Source organism: Heterodontus francisci, chromosome 6 (genome assembly GCF_036365525.1).
Source record: "Heterodontus francisci isolate sHetFra1 chromosome 6, sHetFra1.hap1, whole genome shotgun sequence".
NCBI classification, from domain to species: Eukaryota; Metazoa; Chordata; class Chondrichthyes; order Heterodontiformes; family Heterodontidae; genus Heterodontus; species Heterodontus francisci.
The window spans coordinates 47457772-47481643 of record NC_090376.1 but is presented as its reverse complement, the minus strand read 5'-3'; the positions used below and the strand labels follow the sequence as shown (position 1 = coordinate 47481643).

The 23872-nt window shown below is 43.4% G+C and overlaps 1 protein-coding gene across 10 annotated transcripts in view; it reads right to left on the bottom strand.

Moving 5' to 3' along the window:
* The window catches only part of LOC137371289 (spermatogenesis-associated protein 13-like), a 413876-nt gene extending 395171 nt beyond the window's left edge, over positions 1 to 18705 (bottom strand). For 2 of the 10 annotated variants that reach the window (XM_068033614.1, XM_068033620.1), the window contains exon 1: positions 18141 to 18692. In XM_068033614.1, coding sequence (XP_067889715.1) covers positions 18141 to 18155 — 15 coding nt within the window. In that variant the 5' untranslated portion in view covers positions 18156 to 18692. Of the gene's footprint in view, positions 1 to 17918; positions 18018 to 18140 lie in introns of those variants that run through there. The other 8 variants (XM_068033623.1, XM_068033624.1, XM_068033612.1 and 5 more) reach the window with 7 other exon arrangements.
* Positions 18706 to 23872: the final 5167 nt, after the last annotated feature.

Sequence of the window (23872 nt, the reverse complement as noted above, 5' to 3'; positions counted from 1 at the left end):
GTTTAGAGAGCAAGCCAAAGTGGTTCTGAGATATTTCCAAAGAATCGGGTTGCAATGGCTGAAAGACTAGTCCTTGATGATAGAAGACAGGAAACGGGCAGTAATCCAAAACCAGAGAAGAAAAGGGTACTGGGGTTCATGGTTAGAGAAGATTTTGAAAATAAGATGAGCAAGACCATAAAAACACCTTGACCTCAAAGTCGATGAGCCAGCAGAGCGGGTCAAGGATATCGTTGATGGTGCACAGGATATTGAGAAAGGATTTGGCTGGCAAGTTAAAATATTCAGCGATATTTCTGGAATAGAGGAAGCCAGCAAATAGATCGTTGACGAATTCATAAGTCGATTTAATTGCTTATATTAAGGTGCTGACAGCAGACAGCCAGAGGGGAACAAGGGGAGCCAGTGCGACGGCACGAGAGAGCAAGAGTCAGGGGAACCAGTGGGCATTTTGGGGTGGGGGGGCAGGGGGTGGAAGAGGAGGAACAAAACAGTGACACAGAGAGGCACAACGGGGTACCCGGGCAAAGATTTAGGGTGGAAGGTAAACTCAGGGTCAAATAGAATGCAAGGGGCACAAATTGACAGAACAGGAGCCAGGAACATTGTAGGTAGTATTGGGAACTAAAATGAATGTTCACAAAATTAAAACCAGGGTTAACTGAAGAAAATTTCAGAACACCTATGGCTTGATTTAGAAGTTATGGAAACAGTGAAGTTTTCTTTAAATTCGATCTTAGGATGTTTAGTTAATAAGTATTGGTCTGAATTAAGTTGGAATTATTAAAGGTTAACTACTTGTTAAGTTGTGAAAATTCAAAATTTCATGGAAGGCCACATTGAAATATGATATGGGATGTGGAGGTCTTAAATTCTAGATAATAAGGCTCACACATCTAAAGCTTGGCGATTTGAATTTTAGATAGTTAATGGTGTGAACTGGATTTTGGGATATTTGAGGTTATTCTGGTTGGTTAGTCATCTCTAATCTTTGGGTTAGAAACCTCTCACAAAAAGACGTTAGAAAGTTTGGAAACAATTGGAGTTTAATCTAAAATGTTATCTTCCCGGATGGCAATGTTTTCCTTTGCAGTTGATAATGTTACTAATTATTTTTGTTGTTTTCAATCCCCAAGGATACATTTGGGCAAAGTTGAAGAAAAAAAATTGGAAAAAACAGTTTAAAAATGAAGTTTAGTTTGGAGTTGTTCTTTTTTTGATCAGGAAAGGTTTTTTAAAAAAAGGTTACGTAAAGTGACAAGTGTGCATTTGAGAAATTTCCTCCATCCTTTGAAAACAAGCAGAGACATTAACCCTTTCTGCTGACAGCTTTTTTCCCCCCATTCAATTCACCACACAACTTTTGTATTGCTGAGTGTAAATTTATATATTGGACATTTTAGAAACTTATAATTTAGGAGGCGGCGGTGGCATAGTGGTATTATCACTGGATTAGTAACCCAGAAACCAAGGGTACTGATCTGGAGACATGGGTTCGAATCCCACCACAGCAGAAGGTGGAATTTGAATTTAATTAATAATTCTGGAATTAAAAGCTAGTCTAATGATAGCCATAAAACCATTGTCGATTGTTGTAAAAACCCATCTGTTCACTAATGTCCTTAAGGGATATGACATCAACAGTCTGCCTGAAGATTACAGAAAATATGAAACCCCTACGAGCGGGCAATATATACAAGTGCTTGGAACGCAACAACCATAGGTGAAGTAGCCAAGGCACCTCGACAGGGCAAGGCACGCATCAAACGTGGTCTAATGCAATCACATAACTGTCCTGCATTCTGAGATACCTGCAAGGCATTTAGTCTAAAGGGATACTGGGCAAAACTGTAGAAAATCTGGCAGCAAAGAAGTGGTCAGAAGCCACAGCTCAACAAAAAAAAACGCATGCCGCCTAGTGGCGAGTTAAAAAAAGAGAGAGTTTACCAAGCACCTTTTCAAGCACAAGCAAATCCACAAGGTAGGCAAAAACCTAGAAAGCAATAAAAAAAAAGGCAAACTCGAGCTAGAAAGTGAATGAGCTTTCCATACAGTAAACGGTCACACAGCATTTGGATGCAATCACACAACTGGAAGGTGGAATTTGAATTTAATTAATAATTCTGGAAATAAAAGCTAGTCTAATGATGGCCATGAAACCATTGTCGACTGTTGTAAAAACCCATCTGGTTCACTAATGTCCTTTAGGGAAGAAAATCTGCTGTCCTTATCTGGTCTGGCCTACATGTGACTCCAGACCCACAGCAATGTGGTTAACTCTTACATGCTCTCTGAAATGGTCTAGCAAGCCACTCAGTTGTATCTAACCGCTACAAAGTCTATAAAAAGGAATGAAACCGGACGGACCACCCGGCATCAACCTAGGCACCGGAAACGACAACGGCAAACCCAGCCCTGTCGACCCTGCAAAGTCCTCCTTACTAACATCTGGGGGCTTGTGCCAAAGTTGAGAGAGCTGTCCCACAGACCAATCAAGCAACAGCCTGACATAGTCATACTCACGGAATCATGCCTGACAGACAGTGTCCCAGACACTGCAATCACTATCCCTGGGTATGTCCTGTCCCACCGGGAGGAGGGACAGTAGTCTACAGTAGGAAGGGAGTTGCTCTGGGAGTCCTCAACATCGACTCTGGACCCCATGAAGTCTCACGGCATCAGGTCAAACATGGGCAAAGTAACCTCCCACTGATTATCACCTACCACCCTCCCTCAGCTGATGGCTCAGTACTCCTCCATGTTGAACACCACTTAGAGGAAGCACTGAGGGTGGCAAGGGCACAGAATGTACTCTGGGTGGGGGACTTCAATGTCCATCACCAAGAGTGGCTCGGTAGCACCACTACTGACCGAGCTGGCCGAGTCCTAGATTGGGTCCGTGGCAGGTGGTGGGGGAACAAACAAGAGGGAAAAACATACTTGAACTTGTTCTCAACAATCTGCCTGCTGCAGATGCTTCTGTCCATGACTGTATTGGTAGGAGTGACCACTGCACCGTCCTTGTGGAGACGAAATCCCGCCTTCACATTGAGGATACAGTGCCACACAACACGATGGACGATCACCCTGCTAAATGGGATAGATTTCGAACAGATCTAGCAATGCAAAACTGGGCATCCATGAGGCACTATGGGCTATCGGCAACAGCAGAATTGTACTCAACCACATTCTGTAACCTCATGGCCCGGCATATCCCCCACTCTACCACTACCATCAAGCCAGGAAGAGTGCAGGAGGGCATGCCAGGAGCAGCACCAGGCATACCTCAAAATGAAGTGTCAACCTGGTGAAGCTGCAACCCAGGACTACTTGCATGCCAAACTGCATAAGCAGCATGCAATAGACAGAGCTAAGCGATCCCATAACCAACGGATCAGATCGAAGCTCTGCAGTCCTGCCACATCCAGCCATGAATGGTGGTGGACAATTAAACAACTAACTGGAGGAGGTGGCTCCACAAATATCCCCATCCTCAATGATGGGGGAGCCCAGCACATCAGTGTGACCAAGATAAGGCTGAAGCATTTCCAACCTTCAGCCAGAAGTGCCGAGTTGATGATCCGTCTCGGTCCCCTCCTGAAGTCCCCAGCATTACAGATGCCAGACTTCAGCCAATTCGATTCACTCCGCATGATATCAAGAAACGACTGAAGGCACTGGATACTACAAAGGTTATGGGTCCTGACAACATTCCGGCAATAGTACTGAAGACCTGTGCTCCGGAACCTGCCGCACCCCTAGCCAAGCTGTTCCAGTATAGCTGCAATACTGGCATCTACCCAGCAATGTGGAAAATTGCCCAGGTATGTCCTGTACACAAAAAGCAGGACAAGTCCAACCCAGCCAATTGCCGCCCCATCAGTCTACTCTCAATCATCAGCAAAGTGATGGAAGGTATTAACAGTGCCATCAAGCAACACTTGCTTAGCAATAACCAGCTCAGTGATACCCAGTTTGGGTTCCAACTGGGCCACTCAGCACCTGACCTCATTACAGCCTTGGTTCAAACATGGACAAAAGAGCTTAACTCGAGGTGAGGCGAGAGTGACTGCCCCTGACATCAAGGCAGCATTTGACTGAGTATGGCATCAAGAAGCCCTAGCAAAACTGAAGTCAATGGGAATCAGGGGGAAAACACTCTGCTGGTTGGAGTCATACCTAGCGCAAAGGAAGATGGCTGTGGTTGTTGAAGGTCAATCATATCAGCTCCAGGACATCACAGCAAGAGTTCCTCAGGGTAGTGTCCCAACCATCTTCAGCTGCTTCATCAATGACCTTCCTTCAATCATAAGGTCAGAAGTGGGGATGTTCGCTGATGATTGCACAATGTTCAGCACCATTCGTGACTCCTCAGATACTGAAGCAGTCCGTGTAGAAATGCAGCAAGACCTGGACAATATCCAGGCTTGGGCTGATAAGTGGCAAGTAACATTTGCGCCACACAAGTGCCGGGCAATGACCATCTCCAACAAGAGAGAATCTAACCATCTCCCCTTGACATTCAAATGGCATTACCATTGCTGAATCCCCCACTATCAACATCCTAGGGGCTACCATTGACCAGAAACTGAACTGGAGTAGCCATATAAATACCGTGGCTACAAGAGCAGGTCAGAGACTAGGAATCCTGAGACGAGTAACTCACCTCCTGACTCCCCAAAGCCTGTCCACCATCTACAAGGCACAAGTCAGGAGTGTGAAGAAATACTCTCCACTTGCCTGGATGGGTGCAACTCGACACCATCCAGGACAAAGCAGCCCGCTTGATTGGCACCCCATCTACAAACATACAAACATGACAAAGTTGATTGATGAGGGAAGGGCTGTAGATGTCATATACATGGACTTCAGTAAGGCGTTTGATAAGGTTCCCCATGGGAGGCTGATGGAGAAAGTGAAGGCGCATGGGGTCCAAGGTGTAGTAGCTAGATGGATAAAGAACTGGCTGGGCAACAGGAGACAGAGAGTAGCAGTGGAAGGGAGTTTCTCAAAATGGAGACGTGTGACCAGTGGTGTTCCACAGGGATCCGTGCTGGGACCACTGTTGTTTGTGATATACATAAATGATTTGGAGGAAAGTATAGGTGGTCTGATTAGCAAGTTTGCAGACGACACTAAGATTGGTGGAGTAGCAGATACTGAAGGGGACTGTCAGAGAATACAGCAGAATATAGATAGACTGGAGAGTTGGGCAGAGAAAAGGCAGATGGAGTTCAATCAGGGCAAATGCGAGGTGATGCATTTTGGAAGATCCAATTCAAGAGTGAACTATACAGTAAATGGAAAAGTCCTGGGGAAAATTGATGTCCAGAGAGATTTGGGTGTTCAGGTCCATTGTTCCCTGAAGGTGGCAACGCAGGTCAATAGAGTGGTCAAGAAGGCATACGGCATGCTTTCCTTCATCGGACGGGGTATTGAGTACAAGAGTTGGCAGGCCATGTTACAGTTGTATAGGACTTTGGTTCGGCCACATTTGGAATACTGCGTGCAGTTCTGGTCGCCACATTACCAAAAGGATGTGGATGCTTTGGAGCAGGTGCAGAGGAGGTTCACCAGGATGTTGCCTGGTATGGAGGGTGCTAGCTATGAAGAGAGGTTCAGTAGATTAGGATTATTTTCATTAGAAAGACGGAGGTTGAGGGGGGACCTGATTGAGGTGTACAAAATCATGAGAGGTATAGACAGGGTGGATAGCAAGAAGCTTTTTCCCCCCCAGAGTGGGGGATTCAATTACAAGGAGACACGAGTTCAAAGTGAAAGGGGAAAAGTTTAGGGGGGATATGCGTGGAAAGTTCTTTCCGCAGAGGGTGGTGGGTGCATGGAACGCATTACCAGCGGAGGTGGTAGACGCGGGCACGATAGCGTCTTTTAAGATGTGTCTAGGCAGATACATGAATGGGCAGGAAGCAAAGAGATACAGACCCTTAGAAAATAGGCGACAGGTTTAGATAGAGGATTTGGATCGGCGTAGGCTTGGAGGGCCGAAGGGCCTGTTCCTGTGCTGTAATTTTCTTTGTTCTTTATTCACTCCCTCCACCACCGACGCACAATGGCAGCAGTGTGTACCATCTACAAGATGCACTGCAGCAACGCACCAAGACTCCTTAGACAGCACCTTCCAAACCCGCGACCTCTACCAACTAGAAGGACAAGAGCAGCAGATGCATGGGAACATCACCACCTGCAAGTTCCTGTCCAAGACACACACCATCCTGACTTGGAACTATATCGCCGTTCCTTCACCGTCGCTGGGTCAAAATCCTGGAACTCCCTTCCTAACAGCACTGTGGGTGTACCTACCTCACATGGACTTCAGCGGTTCAAGGCAGCTCACCACCACCTTCTCAAGGGCAATTACGGATGGGCAATAAATGCTGGCCTGGCCAGTGACGCCCGCTTCCCATGAATTAATTTTTAAAAATTTAACATTGACAGATATAAATGGACACGTTAACCCATTGTGGCTCTGTCCCAAACCCCAATGGATTTTTTTTTTCAAAAAAACAGGTAACAATGGTTTCCAGGAGAACATGTTTTGATGCCACATCAAGAGATCTAGCAGTTTGTTAAAAAAGAATTTAACATCTGCAGAGATCAAATGTCACAGCATGGTGACAATTTGGACTAAAGGCTTTGCTTTTCAAAAGACATGGCCTTAACCCATTCAAGCCGTCTTATCTTCAGAGACAAAGCGCTCGAGAAGGAGAGATATAGAAGGTACCTCTAAACTAGATGCAATTACTTCTGCCTTTAATGTAAAACACCATGCAAAACCATCAAACTTGGGCATAATTATTTCTGAGATTTGAATTAATAAAATAAATTGATGAGTTGCCATTTCAAGCAAAGGGAAAGTTTGCCTTAAGTTTGAGGGAAAAATCAGATTTTCATTTAACAAACAAAAACTGATGGAAAAGCATGGTGGTTCCTGAGTATTAAGAAATAAAGTTTCTTTTGGGGAGAAATTAATTGGACATTGACAAAACCTTTCAGCCCAACAACACTTATTTGAATTTGGGATAACTATGAAATGACAAAACATCAGACGCAAGACATTTATAATATGCTCGCCTGGAATCAAGTGGGAAGGTTTTCTGTTTTAAAGATATTATGAGAATCAAGTATCGGACTGTAAATTGAACTCCAGGGTTTATGAATGAGACAGAATGGTAACTAATGGAATGTGTTAAACTGGATGAGAGTAAGTGATTGGAGAGTCAGTGATGAGGGTAAGAGCTAGAGACAGAAAATAAGGAATTAGGGGGAAAAAAAAAATCACCCTGACTGTAATTCAATGGAATATTTTGGGCAGGAAAGTTAAGAACTGTAATTGATAGCTTCTCGGGGAGATAAGCAAAGATCTCAGACAAACACTGCCACGACCCCCCCGCCCCCTTTAATCCTTTGATAAGATCACCTGAAAGTCCAAGAATGGCTTGTATCGGATGGCACGTGTCGCATGAATATTGGGATACCGCTGTGTGTGCAGATGTGATTTGTCACTTTTTTTCTTTCATGAGACGAGATGTGGACATCGCTGGCCACATTAACCATTTCACGTCATGGTGTTTGTCAAGTAGCTGAGCATGTCTGAGACCCGTGTTTCAGTGCAGGTTCACCATACATTCCCGCATGTTAGTTATTTCACAGTGTGGTTGTTGGAAGCCAATCATCTCAGCCCCAGGACATTGCTACAGGAGTTTTTCAGATAGTATCCAAGGCCCAACCATCTTCAGCTACTTAAACCAATGCTCTTCCCCCCATCATAAGATCAGAAGTGGGGATGCTCGCTGATTGAAACTGGTGATGTTTTTAAAAAGGCTGGTCTGCAAGATGACGACGACAACAAAGGGAAATTTCCCATCTCCAGTCACGGAACCCTGGCAAAGATGAGGAACGGTCCAGGTACAGTTTACACCCCCAGCCCGGATGGAAACCTATGGTGGGCCGGATCCTGGCCCGTGGGCCGTATGTTGGCCAACTCTGGTTTAGAACATTGACTGAGGTTCTTTAGTAGGGTTAAAGGTTTATTATTCTTACAGTTAATTTGTTGATTTAAAGACACCTGGTTTGGCTCCCTCTCATTGGGGGGGTTAACAGAAGTTACAGTTTGGCTGGGTATTTCTTTAATTCGGAAAGTTTAAAATGATGTGTTAGGCGATCTGTGGAGGGACGGGATTGAATTAACAGTGCGTTTCTCCCACCATAATCAGATTCATATATTTTGATTGGGGGCTTTGACTGGAGCGGTCAGTTGTAACAACGTGTTGCTGACATGAAAAACATCATTTTCTTTCATGCTATTTGCATCCATGGCCTGCTATTGATCAGTTCTCAGCTTCCTCATTTTTTTGTTTATTCATGGGATGTGCGTGTCAGTGGCTGGGCCAGCATTTATTGCCCATCCCTAACTGCCCTCGAGAAGGTGGTGGCGAGCTGCCTTCTTGAACCCCTGCAACCCTTGAGTATAGGTACACTAACAGTGCTGTTAGGAAGGGAGTTCCAGGATTTTGACCCAGCAACAATGAAGGAACAGTGATATAGTTCAAAGTTAGGATGGTGTGTGGCTTGGAGGGGAACTTGCAGGTGGTGGTGTTCCCATGTATCTGCTGCTCTTGTCCTTCGAGGTGGTAGAGGTCACGGGTTTGGAAGGTGCTAATCGAAGGATCCTTGGTGAGTTGCGGCACAGCATCCTGTAGATGCTACGCACTGCTACCCCTGTATGTTTGTGGTGAAGGGAGTGAATGTTGAAGGTGATAGATGGTGTGTCAATGAAGTGGGCTGCTTTGTTCTGGATGGTGTCGTGCTTCTTGAGTGTTGTTGGAGCTGCACCCATCCAAGCAAGTAGAGAGTATTCCATCACACTCCTGACTTGTGCCTTGTAGATGGTGGACAGGCATTGGGGAGACAGGATGCGAGTTACAACAGAATTTCCAGCCTCTGACCTGCTCTTTTAACCACAGCATTTATGTGGCTGGTCCAGTTCAGTTTCTGGTCAATGGTAAACCCCAGGATGTCGATAGTGGGGGATTCAGTGATGGTAATGCCATTGAACATCAAGGAGAGATGGTTAGATACTCTCTGGTTTGAGATGGTCATTGCCTGGCACTTGTGTGGCACGAATGTTACTTGCCACTTATAAACCCAAGCCTGGATGTTGGTCCAGGTCATGCTGCATCTAGACACGGACTGCTTCAGTATCTGAGGAGCCGTGAATAGTGCTGAACATTGTGCAATCATCAGCGAACATCTCCAATTCTGACCTTAAGATGGAAGGAAGGTCATTGATGAAACAGATGAAGATGGTTGGGGCTAGGACACTATCCTAAGGAACTGCTGCAGTAATGTCGGGACTGAGATGATTGACCAACAACCACAAGTGTCTTTCTTTGTGCTAGGTACGAGTCCAACAAGTGGAAAATTTCCCACCCCACCCCACCCCGATTCCCATTGACTTCAATTTTACTAGGGGCTCCTTGATGCCACACTCGGTCAAAGGTAGCTTTGATGTCAAGGGCAGTCACTCTCAGCTCTTTTGTCCATGTTTGGACCAAGGCTGTAATGAGGTCAGGAGCCGAGTGGCCCTGGCGGAACCCAAACTGAGCGTCAGTGAACAGGTTATTGCTGAACAAGTGCTGTTTGATAGCACTGTCGACGACCCCTTCCTAATGGCACTGATCAGTAAGCAACTTCATAATGTCCATAAGATCCAGAAACTGGAGGAGTGCCCACTACGCAAGTGAGCTGAAGGCTTCTATAGCCGCCGTGAGAGCATTCACAAGAAATGCAACTTACATTTATACCACCTGTTTAAAGACACAGACTTGAATGGATAGGCAGCCAAAAAAGAAAACACGATCGGGACCTATTCTCCTTTGCCAAAATTGTTCACTCTTGTAGGGTCAACTTGGAATGCATCTTTTCTCTACTGCTACTGGTTTTCTTAAACCTCTCTCCTGTCTCTGCCATCCTCCCGTCCAACAAGAGTGAGGAGCTCATGGACTTCTTTTCACTAAGATCAAGGCCATCTGATCATCCAAGGCTGCTTCCTTCCTTTCCCCGCCCACTGGACAAACTTCATCGAAAAGGTTCCCCCCCCTTGCCCTAACCTTGAGCTTGCATCTTTCTCTAGGTTCTCTTCTCTACCTCCTCATGCCCTTTCATCTTGTCGATGAGACCCACCTCCTTCTCCCTCAACCACATTCCCACTAAACTACTGGCCACCCAATATCCCTTCCTGGCTCCATTAACAGTTCTCTCTCATCAGGCACCGACCCTCTCATTCACATCTGTTGTCATCACCTCGCTCCTCAAAAATAAAACCTTCACCCCTCCGTCCTTGCAAAATACCATCCCAGCTACAACCACTCTTTTCTGTCCAAAGTCTTTGACATGCTGGCGCCTCCCAAATCTGTGCCCATCTTTCCCAGAACTCCCCTTTTGAATCTCTCCGATCAGGCCTCCGCCCCTGCAACAGTAATGAAATGACTCAAAAATCACAAATAATAATCTGTGTCAAACTTATAATGGCACAGAATGAGGCCATTCGGCCCATTGAGTCCATGCTGGCTCCCTGTAGAGCAATCCAGTCAGTACCATTCCCCTGCTCTATCCCTGTAGCCCTGCAAGATAATTTCCCTCAAATGGTTATCCAATTTCCTTTTGAAATTATTGATCGTCTCCGCTTCCACCACCCTTGTAGGTGGCGAGCTCCAGGTCATGATGACTCACTGCATAAAAAAATGTTTTTCCTCACTTCCCCCTGTATCTCCTGTTCAAAATCTCCTCAACCTGTCTGCAGCCTTTGACACAGCTGACCACACCATGCTGCTCCAACACCTCTCCACTGACATCCAGTTGAGCGGGACTGCACTTGCCTGGTTCCATTCAGTACCACATAACAAACTTATAAGCAAAGTTAAAGCCCATAGGATTAAAGGGACACTGGACCGCTTCATAGTTTTTCCCTTCCCTGTTTCAATAACATCCTTCAGCCCTGCAACCCCACTCACAAAATCTCATTCCTCTGATTCAGGCCTTTACATCCCACCATTGGTAGCCAAGCCTTCAGATGTCCAGGCACCTGAAATTTTCCCCTTAAAACTCCTCTGCTAATTGACCTCCCTCTACTCCTTTATGACGCTCAGAAGTCCACCTATTGGACTAAGGTTTCAGTCATTCTTGCCAAATACAGTTTCATTGGGTAGGCATTCATTTTTGTCCAATTAAGCCTCTCTACAGCACCTTGGCACTTGTTTTTCCTACTTTAAGTAACTATCTGTATTTATATAGCACCTATAATGTAGTAAAATGTCACAAAGGTGCTTCACAGGAGCATCAAAGAAAACTGACACAAAACCACATAAGGAGATATTAAGGCATATGACCTAAAGTTTGGTCAAAGAGATAGGTTTTAAGGAGTGCCATAAAGGAGGAAAGACAGGAAGAGGAACGGAGAGGGTTAGTGAGTAATTCCAGAGCTAAGGACCCTGGCAACTGAAGTCATGGCTGCCAACAGTGGAGTAATGAATATTGGGGATGCTCAAGTAGCCAGAATTAGGAGCACAGATATCTGAGGGTTGTCAGATTGGAAGAGATTGCAGAGACATGGGCAGCACAATGGCTAGCACTGCAGCCTCACAGCTCCAGTGACCCGGGTTCGGTTCTGGGTACTGCCTGTGCGGAGTTTGCAAGTTCTCCCTGTGAATGCGTGGGTTTCCTCCGGGTGCTCCAGTTTCCTCCCACATGCCAAAGACTTGTGGGTTGATAGGTAAATTGGCCATTGTAAAAAAAAATTGCCCCTAATGTAGCTAGGAGAATCGAGGGAAGGTGCGGATGAGAGGGGGAAAATGGGATTAATGTAGGATTAGTATAAATAGGTGGTTGATGGTCGGCGCGGACTCGTTGGGCCGAAGGGCCTGTTTCAGTGCTGTATCACTCTGACTCTATAGGGAGGGGTGCGGCCATAGAAGGATGTGAAAACAAGAATTTTAAAATCAAGCCGTTGCTTAATGTGAGTCAGCATGCACAGGCATGATAGGTGACCAGAACTTGGTGTGAATTAGGATACGAACAGTTGATTTTTGGATGACCCTAAGTTTAGAGGGCAAAACGTGGGATGCCAGTAGGAGTGCATTGGAATAGTCGAGTCTAGATGTAATAAAGGCATGGATAAGGGTTACAGCAGCAGATAAGCTGAGGCAGGGGTGAAGTTGGGCAATGTTACAGAAGTGGAAATAGATGGTCTTAGTGGTGGCGGGGATGTATGGTCAGAAGTTCATCGCGACATCAAATATGACATCGTGGTTGTGAACAGTGTGGTTCAGCCTCAGACAGCTGTCAGGGAGAGGGATGGAGTCAGTGGTTAGGGAACAGAGTTTGTGGCAGGGACCAAAGACAATAGCTGCAATCTGCCCAATATTTAGTTTGAGGAAATTTCTACTGATCCAGTATTGGAGGTTGGACAAGCAGTTTGACAATTTAAGGACAGTTGAGGGATCTAGAAAGCTGGTGGTGAGTTAGAGCTGGGTGCTGTTAGTATACATATGGAAACGGACGTGTTTTTGGATGAATAAACAAAATACATATGCATACAGCCATTCACAAAACAAAAGGTTGTTTTATGTCAGAAGATGCAGGTGGGCAACAATTGCAGGTAATTCATCTTGATTTGAAATGTTTGCTTGCAGCAGTAGCAGGCCATGTAGATGCCCACAAACAAAATGCACAGTACCCTTACTAATAACTACCATTACTGACAATAACCATTTTAGTTTCTTCCCAAAATGATGATTTAAAATACTTACAAAACCAATAAAAACATCTGTAGAACCAATGAGGCACTATCACTGGAACTTAAAACTGTAAAAGAATATCTACCCATCCACTGGGGCATTATCTAAGGCAGTCCTGTGACTATGTGGTAACTGACCCGTTTCCAAATTTTAAAAAATGTACAACTGTGACACCATAAAATAAATACAAACTGTACAAAATAGGTTTGGATTAAGTTCATTCATCCTATTTGATCTTTCCAGAACACCAATCCTGCTGTGTAGCTGTAAGTGAATCCAGTGCCATGCCCTCAATCACTTTTCCTAGCAACCCTTTCCAGCAGACAATAATTCTCTGTAAATAAATAATTACTGCCATTTATATTAACTTGCCCTTCATGACCTTGACCCATTGCTCCCCTGTCCTGCTACCTTAGCATATCTCAAAGGATTGTTCCATGGTTACATTTTTTAAATTCAGTTTAACGTCTCAAAACATTTGTAAAAGTCCATTCAAGATCAGAGCCGCAGCTCATCAAGTCAATCTGCATAGTTTAGCCACATCCATGTCTCGCCCCTGACATCCACTGTTTAGTAAAAGGGTCTTCAAGTAGTTTTGGAAGCAGTGTACACTATGAAGTCAAACGGTCTTCACGTGTCAGATCAAAAAAAGCTGGATGTTAATAGATCTTGATCAATTATTTCTGAAGCTTGTAGCCCATCATGTCCAAATGTATTTTTCTACCAGATTATTGATTAGTTTTCCAATTCCTGAGATTGGGCTAATGAGTCTTAAGTTACAGCTGTAGATCAGTATTTTTACAAACAGGGAATGATATCAGCCTACTTCAGACTTGTCAGAATCACTCCAGTGTTCATTCAATCCCTCAAAATCCAGGTTTCACTAATTTCTTCCCTTGTCTTTCAAAATACCTTGAGTATAGCTTATCTATCCCAGGAGGACCGAGTGGTGTTTCAGTGGTCTGAACTTATTTAAAATTAGTAAAGCAGTTTCGAAATGTCCCAGAGCATACACAAATGTATATAATTATATGGTCTCACACAATTTAAGAAAACAAATGTATTTCTATCATATTTTAGCAGTAAAAAATCTCCTAAAATCGTTTGACTGCTATAGATTATTGGCCTAGAGCTTCTGCTATTTTGCACTGGTTTATCGGCGCAATCTGGCTGGAACAAAAAACAGTCAAACCAATGCAAAAGATCATGGAATTTTAAACATAAGTTATGGCAAATATAGTTTCCGCAATCTTTAATTCTGGTTTTAAAAAAATCATTGTGCTGGAAGCCAGGCCTGCCTACATCCCCAGACCGATATTTTATTTATTTAGAGATACAGCACTGAAACAGGCCCTTCGGCCCACCGAGTCTGTGCTGACCAACAACCACCCATTTATACTAACCCTACATTCCCTACCACCTACCTACACTAGGGGCAATTTACAATGGCCAATTTACCTATCACCTGCAAGTCTTTGGCTGTGGGAGGAAACCGGAGCACCCGGCGAAAACCCACGCGGTCACAGGGAGAACTTGCAAACTCCGCACAGATATGACGAGCATGGTGAGTTTCCACCAATTGCGCCCGTTTAACGAGGTTCTTCAAATGGAGCTCCTTTTTTGAAGAGCAAAGGAACTAGTAGGCACATTTTAAATTTTTCTATAGTTCACTATTAACCTGACTAGCGTACACCAATGAAACAAGTAAATGGTTCCGTATAGTTTTATTTTAAAAGTAATTTACAATGATTTAAAATCAGGTTAGGTACAGCGAGAGGATTGGGCACTTATTAAAAATGCTTTTTTTTGGTAATAAACCCAGTTAATAAAACTCTATCTGGTTACCACTCAAATACAATTTTTTTTAATGCAATAAAAAAATTGTGCTTTTTTAGGATGACCAATTGCATTGTTAATGGAAGATGTTATGTTTGGGTGGAAATTTGAACCATAACTTTACTTCAGACAAACAGTACAATCTCTAGTGCAATTTGCACCCAGTTTGCTGATTGTGCCCAAGGCAGAAACTCTACCCTCCTTTATTTCACATAAATCATACCTAACTAAACTTACAGAAAAACAAACTGAATTTAGTTGACATACGGTTTCCACTACATTGATCAAATATATTGGTTCAGTGCCAACTTTTTTGCCTACGATCCGGTGAAGCTCCTTGGAACATTTTATTAGATTAAAAGCACAAACTAAATGCATCAATGTTGCAAACAGACCAACTCAACCCAAGAATGATTGGGGAAGGGGTGGAATTGCTGGCAAGGATACAGACTTTGTGGCAGGGCTGATGAGAATGGCTTTGGGCTTCCCAATATTTAACTAGAGGAAATTGTGGCTCATCCAAATCTGAATGTTGGATAAGCAGTCTACCACTGTAGAGGAACACAAAAGTCCGAGTGTATCAGGCCTGTGTCCTCAGTACCTTGCTCTATGGCAGCGAGGCCTGGACAACGTATGTCAGCCAAGAGCGACGTCTCAATTCATTCCATCTTCGCTGCCTCTGGAAAATACTTGGCATCAGGTGGCAGGACCGTATCTCCAACGCAGAAGTCCTCGAGGCGGCCAACATCCCCAGCTTATACACACTACTGAGTCAGCGGCGCTTGAGATGGCTTAGCCATGTGAGCCGCATGGAAGATGGCAGGATCCCCAAAGACAAATTGTACAGCGAGCTCGCCACTGTTATCAGACCCACCGGCCGTCCATGTCTCAGCTTTAAAGACGTCTGCAAACGCGACATGAAATCCTGTGACATTGATCACAAGTCGTGGGAGTCAGTTGCCAGCGTTCGCCAGAGCTGGCGGGCAGCCAAAAAGACGGGGTTAAAGTGTGGCGAGTGCAAGGGGAGAGCCAACTGTGTAACAGCCCCGACAAACAAATTTCTCTGCAGCACCTGTGGAAGAGCCTGTCACTCTAGAATTTGCGTTTATAGCCACTCCAGGCGCTGCTTCACAAACCACTGACCACCTCCAGGCGCTTATCCATTGTCTCTCGAGATAAGGAGGCCAAAGAAGAAGAACGACTGTAGAGGCAACCAAGGGTCAAGAGAGATGGTGGAGATATAGAGTTGAGTGTCAGCATACGTTTGGAAGCTGACCCCATGTCTGTGGATGCCTTCACCTAAAGACAGCATGTAGCTGCAGGAGAGCGCTAAGGATGGATCCTTGGGTATTCCAGAAGTAACTGTGCAGTGGCAGGAAGAGAAGCCATTGCTGGTGTGCACTGACTATGATTAGATAAGTAAGGTCAGTCCCACTGATCTGGCTAATGGGTGAGACACACTGGAGGAGAAGGATATCATCAACCAGGTCAAAGGATGCAGTGGGACACTGTATCACATTCACGGTCAGTGAATGTTAAGTGACTTTGGTTAGGGAATGTTGTGGTGTACAGACGTGATGTAGTTCCAGTAAGCTATTAGCAACACAATAAAACGGTGATATATTTAATTACCCTCAGCTGCATAATTGTGATTATTATACTTTCATCCAATTACTTACCTCAGCTTCCATCACCAAGATAGTGTGGAAAATTAGGTGTTTTTACAGAAATTTTGTTGTGTATCATTTCACTGATACTCGAGTTAGAATGAGTTTATTGCAGACAAGTAATTCAATCTCTGGTAGCTTATGATTTGTCACAAAGCACTTGAGCTTCATTCTTGTGGTTTATGACATTTCACAATCAGAGACTAAATTACTCTTTTGTAACATACTGCAAAGCATCTTATATATTTATACAGGCAACAGAATTTCCCCAAAACAGCAAATGATTCAACTTGCCATAATGACAGTACAATCAAAGGGACATCACAAAAGATTGTAGATTTTTAGGTAGGCTAAGTTCCTGGAATAGCCTACTTCTTAATTGCTACTATTTTGACCACTTGGAAAAGTTTGTCATATAGGAGACATTAAAACTTGGTTTTCGTGTTTATAAATAAAATAAAATATTTTAATGCCAAAAACAAACAATATGTTGATACTGCATCACTTATTCTAAAGCCCAGTTATACCAGTGAAGCCTCTTCAATCTACAGTTTGAACATTAATGTGCCAACAGCAAAATGCGCATCTGTAATCAGCATCCATTACAAAAGACAAACCTAAAATAGAAAACCTGAATAAATGAACATGTGTATTCAAAAATACACAGGATACCACAAATTGAATGTCGGGCAAGAATCGAATCTCAAGAGTTCATATTTATAAATTACTAGAGGTCCATCCTTATTATTTAGAACCTAACTTCTAATCACCATCAGTTTCACTACATTTTATGTAATGAACGCAATCAAACTGGTGTGTACCCTGCATTCACTGACCTGCACTGGTTCCCTGTGCCCCCATACTTCAAAATAAAGCACTTACCCCAGTGTTTAAATCCCTTCATTATTTCACCCCTCCAGCCCAACAACCCTGTCCGTCCAACCCCAACCCATTTTTTCTGATTCCAGCCTCTAATGATGGCACCACAACTAATCGTGGGCAATCAGCCACCATATCCCACTCACTTAATTCCTTCCCAAACCCCCGCCACCTCGCTCCTTCTGAAGCGTACGTTTTAGTCAACCGTACCAAGCTCTCCCTCTTTGACTTGCCATCCATTTTCCTTGCACCCTTGAAGCACCACGGTTTTTCTCCACAAAAAGGCGCTATATAAATGCAAATCGGTATTGTGGTGTTCGACATATTGTACTGTTTCCAGGTCTCAAGTTTGCACTGTCCTCATCAATTTACAATAATGGATTTGACGAAGATTTTAACTAATAAAAACTGCAGTATAGAATTCCAAGTCCTTTGCCCATTGAAATCAAACTCTTTGATAGCAATGATTTTTAAAACAAACATGCAGCAAAGTCTAGTACAAAAGACTAGACTAGCGGCTGTAATTAAGCACACGGTTATCCGAACTGGCAGTTGGCGTTGCCGATATGACAGTTAACGGGGAAACAAAAGTTTTCGAATGAGTTGGTGTTAACGGCTGCAGGTGAGTTTAGCAATGGAGCAGGGATTCCCACCCACCAGCCCCGTCAGGAACCATAACAACCTGTTCCACTCTAACAACCGAAAGTTAAAGTACACTTACAGCTAGTGTGAAGGCGGCTTCAATGATCGCCACCCATGTTGAGGAGAGTCCTGACCGGCACCGAGCAGGCCTCGACCAAGCAGCTGAGGGACAACAACCTGGGCTCCCTACCTCACCTCACTTCACCTCCGGCTCTTCCCTTTCCCTCCCCCTTACCCATCTGTTCTTTTATCACTCGCTTCCCTGATATTAACCTTATTCCCAATTCACATTGAAACTTACTTTACGCCTCCACATCCCGGAGACGGCCGGGCTCCGCTCAATCCTCGGCTGTTCCCGCCCCGCCACACATGACTTCTTTTCTTCCTTCACGTGCGGTTTAACTGAACGAATTCAAAAGGCGCTGCGTTCCGACCAGTCGGTTATAGGGGCCGCCGCTGGTGGGTGGAGAGTGAGCCTGGATACTGGTGTTATTTGCATGTTAAAAGATGAAGCGTTTGCTCTGGGGAAGGTCTTCAGTAACACTCACTTCTGTTATCCCAAAAAAAACTACCAGTTGCTTGGACTTTAAGTATGTTCTTCCTTTTGCGATTGGCAGGTTGTTAGTGAGTGGTCGATAATCTGAGATGTCCTGCCTTAAGCACCCACCGCCCTGCTTTTCATCAGAGGGTGGAGACAATGTTTCCCTCTGAAATGCGATCAGTATCGTTGTGAAGTGTGATCATGAATGTTATCTGTTCCTTTGTATTGAGGAAATAACATTGAAATGAGCAATTTATTCCTTACCTCTTTCTGTTTTCAAATCTGTTTTCTGCTGCTTTGTCTTGTGTACAGTCCACACGTATAGTCACATGAAAAGTTAAATCATTTCCGAGTTTGAGCAAATATTTTCTTAGTTTGATAATGGTTTTCAGATAAGAATTGAACTCTGTATTTTTCCCATGAGTAGGGTAGAAATTCTGCTCGGCAGGGTGGAATGAAGTAGGTACATTTCTGGTTGGGTGGGGGGGATCTGATTACAATTTGTTACAGAACCTGGATTTTCTAAATTTCTGCCCCTTCCAGGTTTGTTTTTGTTCAGTAAATTGTTGTGGAGGGAGGTGGCCACATCTTAGGCCCTGATACATAGATGACTTTGGGCATGTGTTTTAAGGACTTTGTGGGCTACCCAAGACACTGCCCAGCTCACTCCCTGATGGGTCCAGTAACACCGATATTTATTAAGAGTAGGTGCCAGACCCATTTCAGACCTTAAAGAAGGTGTCAGCATCACAAGAGGAAAATTGATCTCCGAGGAATCTAATTCTTTCAAAAGGGAGGGAGAAAAAACAGTTACTGGGCTAGATCACAGAGAGATCAAAGATATTCAGAAAGATGCAGCTTTGCCCACTGAGGGATATTTTAAAATCATTTGTGTCGATATCACTGGACCTTTAGGTTTGGACCAGAGTTCTGATGAAAGGTCACTGACCTGAAATGTTAATTCTGCTTCTCTCTCCACAGAAGCTGCCAGACTTGCTGAGTATTTCCAGCATGTCATGTTTTTATTATGGCTGTTATTTATGTTTGACAGTGGCAGATTATTTGATTGTAGGGAATGTCACCACCTAGCTCAATCCTGTCCTCATTTGGAATTCTCATGCATGTAGTTACAGCAGGGATCACTGCCAGGAGTGGAAACTTTGGATTAATTCTCTGCCTCACCTCTCTTCCACCCCCCCCCCCCCCCCCCCACACCACCACACCTCCACGTCCAAAAAGGGACATGCCTAGCCCTGTTCTGTCTCACATCAATTAGATCAACACAGATTAGGCATCCAGTATCTTTTGCTTTTAAGAATGTCATTTTTATCTTCCATCAGTTTATAATACCAATTTATAGTACCAACACATACTGACGATATTGGTCATGTTAGAGTTATCAGTATTTGTAGTTCCCTTTACATCGTAGCTTGACACCTTATATAGAATATTTCAGTACCAGGACAGCTGCACTACAGCAAAATGGCATGCTTATTCCAAATACTCCCAAATCAGTTTGTTCCTGTTTATTTTGAAAGGAGAGCAATGAAGAGTGTGCTTTTTCAGATGAAATGATAAACACAATGTTTCACAAGTCTAATACTGTAATTTTATATTAGATATAAAATTAAATTTCTTTCAAATATAGGGCCAATTACTGCTTTGTGTAGATGTTCCAATTGTGGCTGTTTTGACAGCTGTGGTGGTGTGCTAATTTTGTTTCTCCTGCCCTGATACAGAGGACTTTAATTCAAATATTTACAATCTATATTAATGACTTAGATGAAGGGATCGAGCGTATTGTAGCTAAATTTGCTGACAATACAAAGATAGGTGGGAAAGCAAGTTGTGAGGAGGACACAAAGAGTCTGCAAAAGGATATAAATAGGTTAAGTGAGTAGGCAAAAATTTGGCAGACTGGCTATAATGTTGGAAAATGTGAGGTTGTCCACTTTGGTGGGAAGAATAGAAAAGTGTTACAGAGGGATCTGGGTGTCCTCGTACATGAATCACAAAAAGTTAGCATGCAGGTACAGCAAGCAATTAGGAATGCAAATTGAATGTTCCCCTTTATTGCAAGGGGGATGGAGTATAAAAGTAGGGAAGTCTTGCTATAACTATACTGGGCTTTGGTAAAACCACACCTAGAGTATTGTGTACAGCTTTAGTCTCCTTATTTAAGGAGGGATATACTTGTATTGGAGGCAGTTCAGAGAAGGTTCACTAGGTTGATTCCTGGGATGAACGGGTTGTGTTATGAGGAAAAGTTGAGCAGCTTGGGCAATACTCATTGGAGTTTAGAAGAATGAGAGGTCATCTTATTGAAACACATAAGATTCTGAGGGGGCTTGACAAGGTAGATGCTGAGAAAATGTTTCCCCTCGTGGGGGAATCTAGAAGTAGAGAGCACAGTTTCAAAATAAGGGGCCTCCCATTTAAGACGGAGATGAGGAGGGATTCCTTCTCTCAGAAGGTCATTAATCCTTGGAAATCTCTATCTCAGAGAGCAGTGGAGGCTTGGTCATTGAATATATTCATGACTGAGCTAGTCAGATTTTTGATCTAAATGGGAGCAAAGGGTTATGGGGCAGACAGATAAATGGAGTTAAAGCCACAATCAGATCAGCCATGAACTTATTGTATGGCAGAGCAGGCTCAAGGGGCCGAATGACCTACTCCTTCTCCTATTTCTTATGTTCCTGTGTTCTAATGTAATAACATTGTTAAATCCTGCCCAAGTTTCCCACCTGGTTTAATGTACTTTGAAGAAATCTCTGGTGTAGCTGGTTAAACAAGCTGTGTTAGCATAGCTACAGAGATTTGTATTACATAATGGGGTAAAAATACATTGTGTGAATGGTTGTTTTTAAAAACACTGAGGGGGATTGGGGAGATCCTCTTACCTGAAAAGGACATGAAATCAAAAGGGAAAAAATCAATTTTGAGGGAAAGGTCTTGCCGGTATGGAACATTCAAATAGATTGAGTGGTAATTTCCTTTGCTGGATCACTGACTGATCAGTGCAGCATGCAATCTTTTGGCACCCTTCATGCAAAGCTTTATTAAAATATTAGTGGGGACGGTAGCATAGCAGTAATGTTGCTGGACTATTAATCCTGGACTAATGCTCAGGAGACATGAGTTCAAATCCCACCACCACTGCAGCTGGGGGAATTTAAATTCAATTAATTAATAAATATGGAATAAAATGCTAGTCTCATTAATAATTATCATGAAACTACTCGGTTGTCATAAAAACTCATCTGGTTCACTATGTCCTTCAGGGAATGAAATCTGGTGTCCTTACCCGGTCTGGCCTACATGTGACTCCAAACCCGCAGAAATGTGGTTGACTCTTAACTGCCCTCTGAAATGGCCTGGCAAGCTACTCAATCCAAGGGCAATTAAGGATGGGTAATAAATGCTGGCCTTGCCAGTGACGCTCACATCCCAAGAAAAAGAAAATAAAATTAATGTAAATACAGTGTTGTGGCACAACTTACTATCTGTTTTGCAAAAAAATCATATTTTGAGCTGCTTACCCATTTGAAGTGGATGGTATTCAAAAAAAGTGGAGAATGTTTTAGATAGAAACAAAAGTAGCTGAATATTGACAAGAATCAAATTAATCCAACTGTAATTAAAACATTTTTACGACTTAAGCACAACATAAATAGCTGGAAAAGGGGATATAAAAGGGAATCTTACAATACTGGAGGTCAGGGAGCATTATGGCTGCTAAGCTGCAAGCTACTGTGCTAGCTGACATGTTAAAGTTAATAATGAGGGTTGATCTTTAAGTGTCCAAATGTAGTATTGATGGTTGATGAGAGAAGGTATGGCAGGAAGATCAACAGGTACCTGATCCAGATTTACTGCACCGTCCATTATGCCACCATCTATAACTTGTAGACTGTTGGTATATATACCTGGCATTGAACCCAGAGCACTGCATCTGCATGGAGCCAGTTGTATAGCTGTGCCCTCTGCTTCATGATCATTTACAGCCAAACTGCACTACAGATTGATAGTGATAGTCAAGGTTAGCATTCTCTCAACTTTTTTTTCATCTGCCTCCTTCTAAGATACAATTAGGATCATATGTAATATCAGCCTATGTACTGTCCACAAATGTATCAAGCAGGTTTTTTTTTGTTGTTTTGTATCTTCATACTCTTGGAAAGAATAATGTGAAGTAGTGGAAGGATTCTTGGGCTGATTAACAATCTGATGGGCTGTGACATGAAGACTTCTTCCATGGCCATAACCATCTTTACATCAGACGATAGGGTAATTATATGGCAGGAGAATTTTATGGGCACCCCCAATCCATACAATGAGGTGAATGCAAGTATCCTGCTGGATATCAATTCAGAGCTGGAAATCTGATCTCACTTGCCAATACTGTGTGGAATGGGTTTCAAATCCTGCATCCTCTTACTCAGAGACAGAAATGTAACCTCTAAACTAAAGGTTCACTCACCAAACAGGTGACCGTGCTATTGATCATCACTCTTATTTCCTTTCTTACTTCGTTCCAACAGCAGCATGGCATGACTACTCATTGTCACTGCACTGCTACATTTCTTAAAAGTCACTGATGATAGTTATGTGATTATCTGCTCCTTCTCTAACATAACTTGCTTCTCCTCACCTATGAATTGGAGTTCACTTGGTGCTACCCTCCAAGCTCACTAACTGCCACCATCAGGATGTACTGTGCAAGGTGAATGCAAATATTAGTGTGAGAGGGTACAGAGTTCTGTGCGGTATCTTGTTCTAGTGCACTGATAGGATATCTACCAGTCCTACAATTACCAAAAAGGAACAAATGTTAGAATGCTGACCTCAAGAGACTCCTTCATTTTTGGAACTTGCATTGTGGGATACTGTCTGTGCTTTGGCTTTGTATCATCCACCCTTGGGAGTAACTGAGAAGGGGAGTGAGACAAAAGAGCTGAATGATACCAGCCCTGATCTTGGGGAGGTCTTCCCTCTATTATGTCTATTTTCTCACATGCAGCAATGGCCAGACTGTTCTCCCCCAAACTTTTATTTTCTGAGCTCTCTTCTGGTTCAGCTTCCCTTGTACTATCTGTCACCTCATTGAACAAGTTGAGATGTAGTCTGAGATGTTTTAAGTTGAAGGAGAGCATACGCGGTTACATACATCTATCCAATCTGTAGCCCAGCCTGTGTGTCATTAAGTGACTATGCAGCTAGGTTGTGTTGCACTAACTTTAGGCATGGAGCCCTTTTGAAGATATCATTGTGCTGTGGCTTTCAATTTCAAGTATTAACTTGAATATATGCCTTGCTGGGGTACACTTGGTGAGTAATGAAAGAGCTGTATGGTTGTGATTGATATGCATATTTAAGCTATCCACCTGGTAAATGGTTCCTTTCAGCATGCCAACTTCTTTTGCATCTGTTCCCAAATTCTGAAGATGGTCAATGCTGTGTGCACTATGTTTGTAATTTCCTGCTCAGCA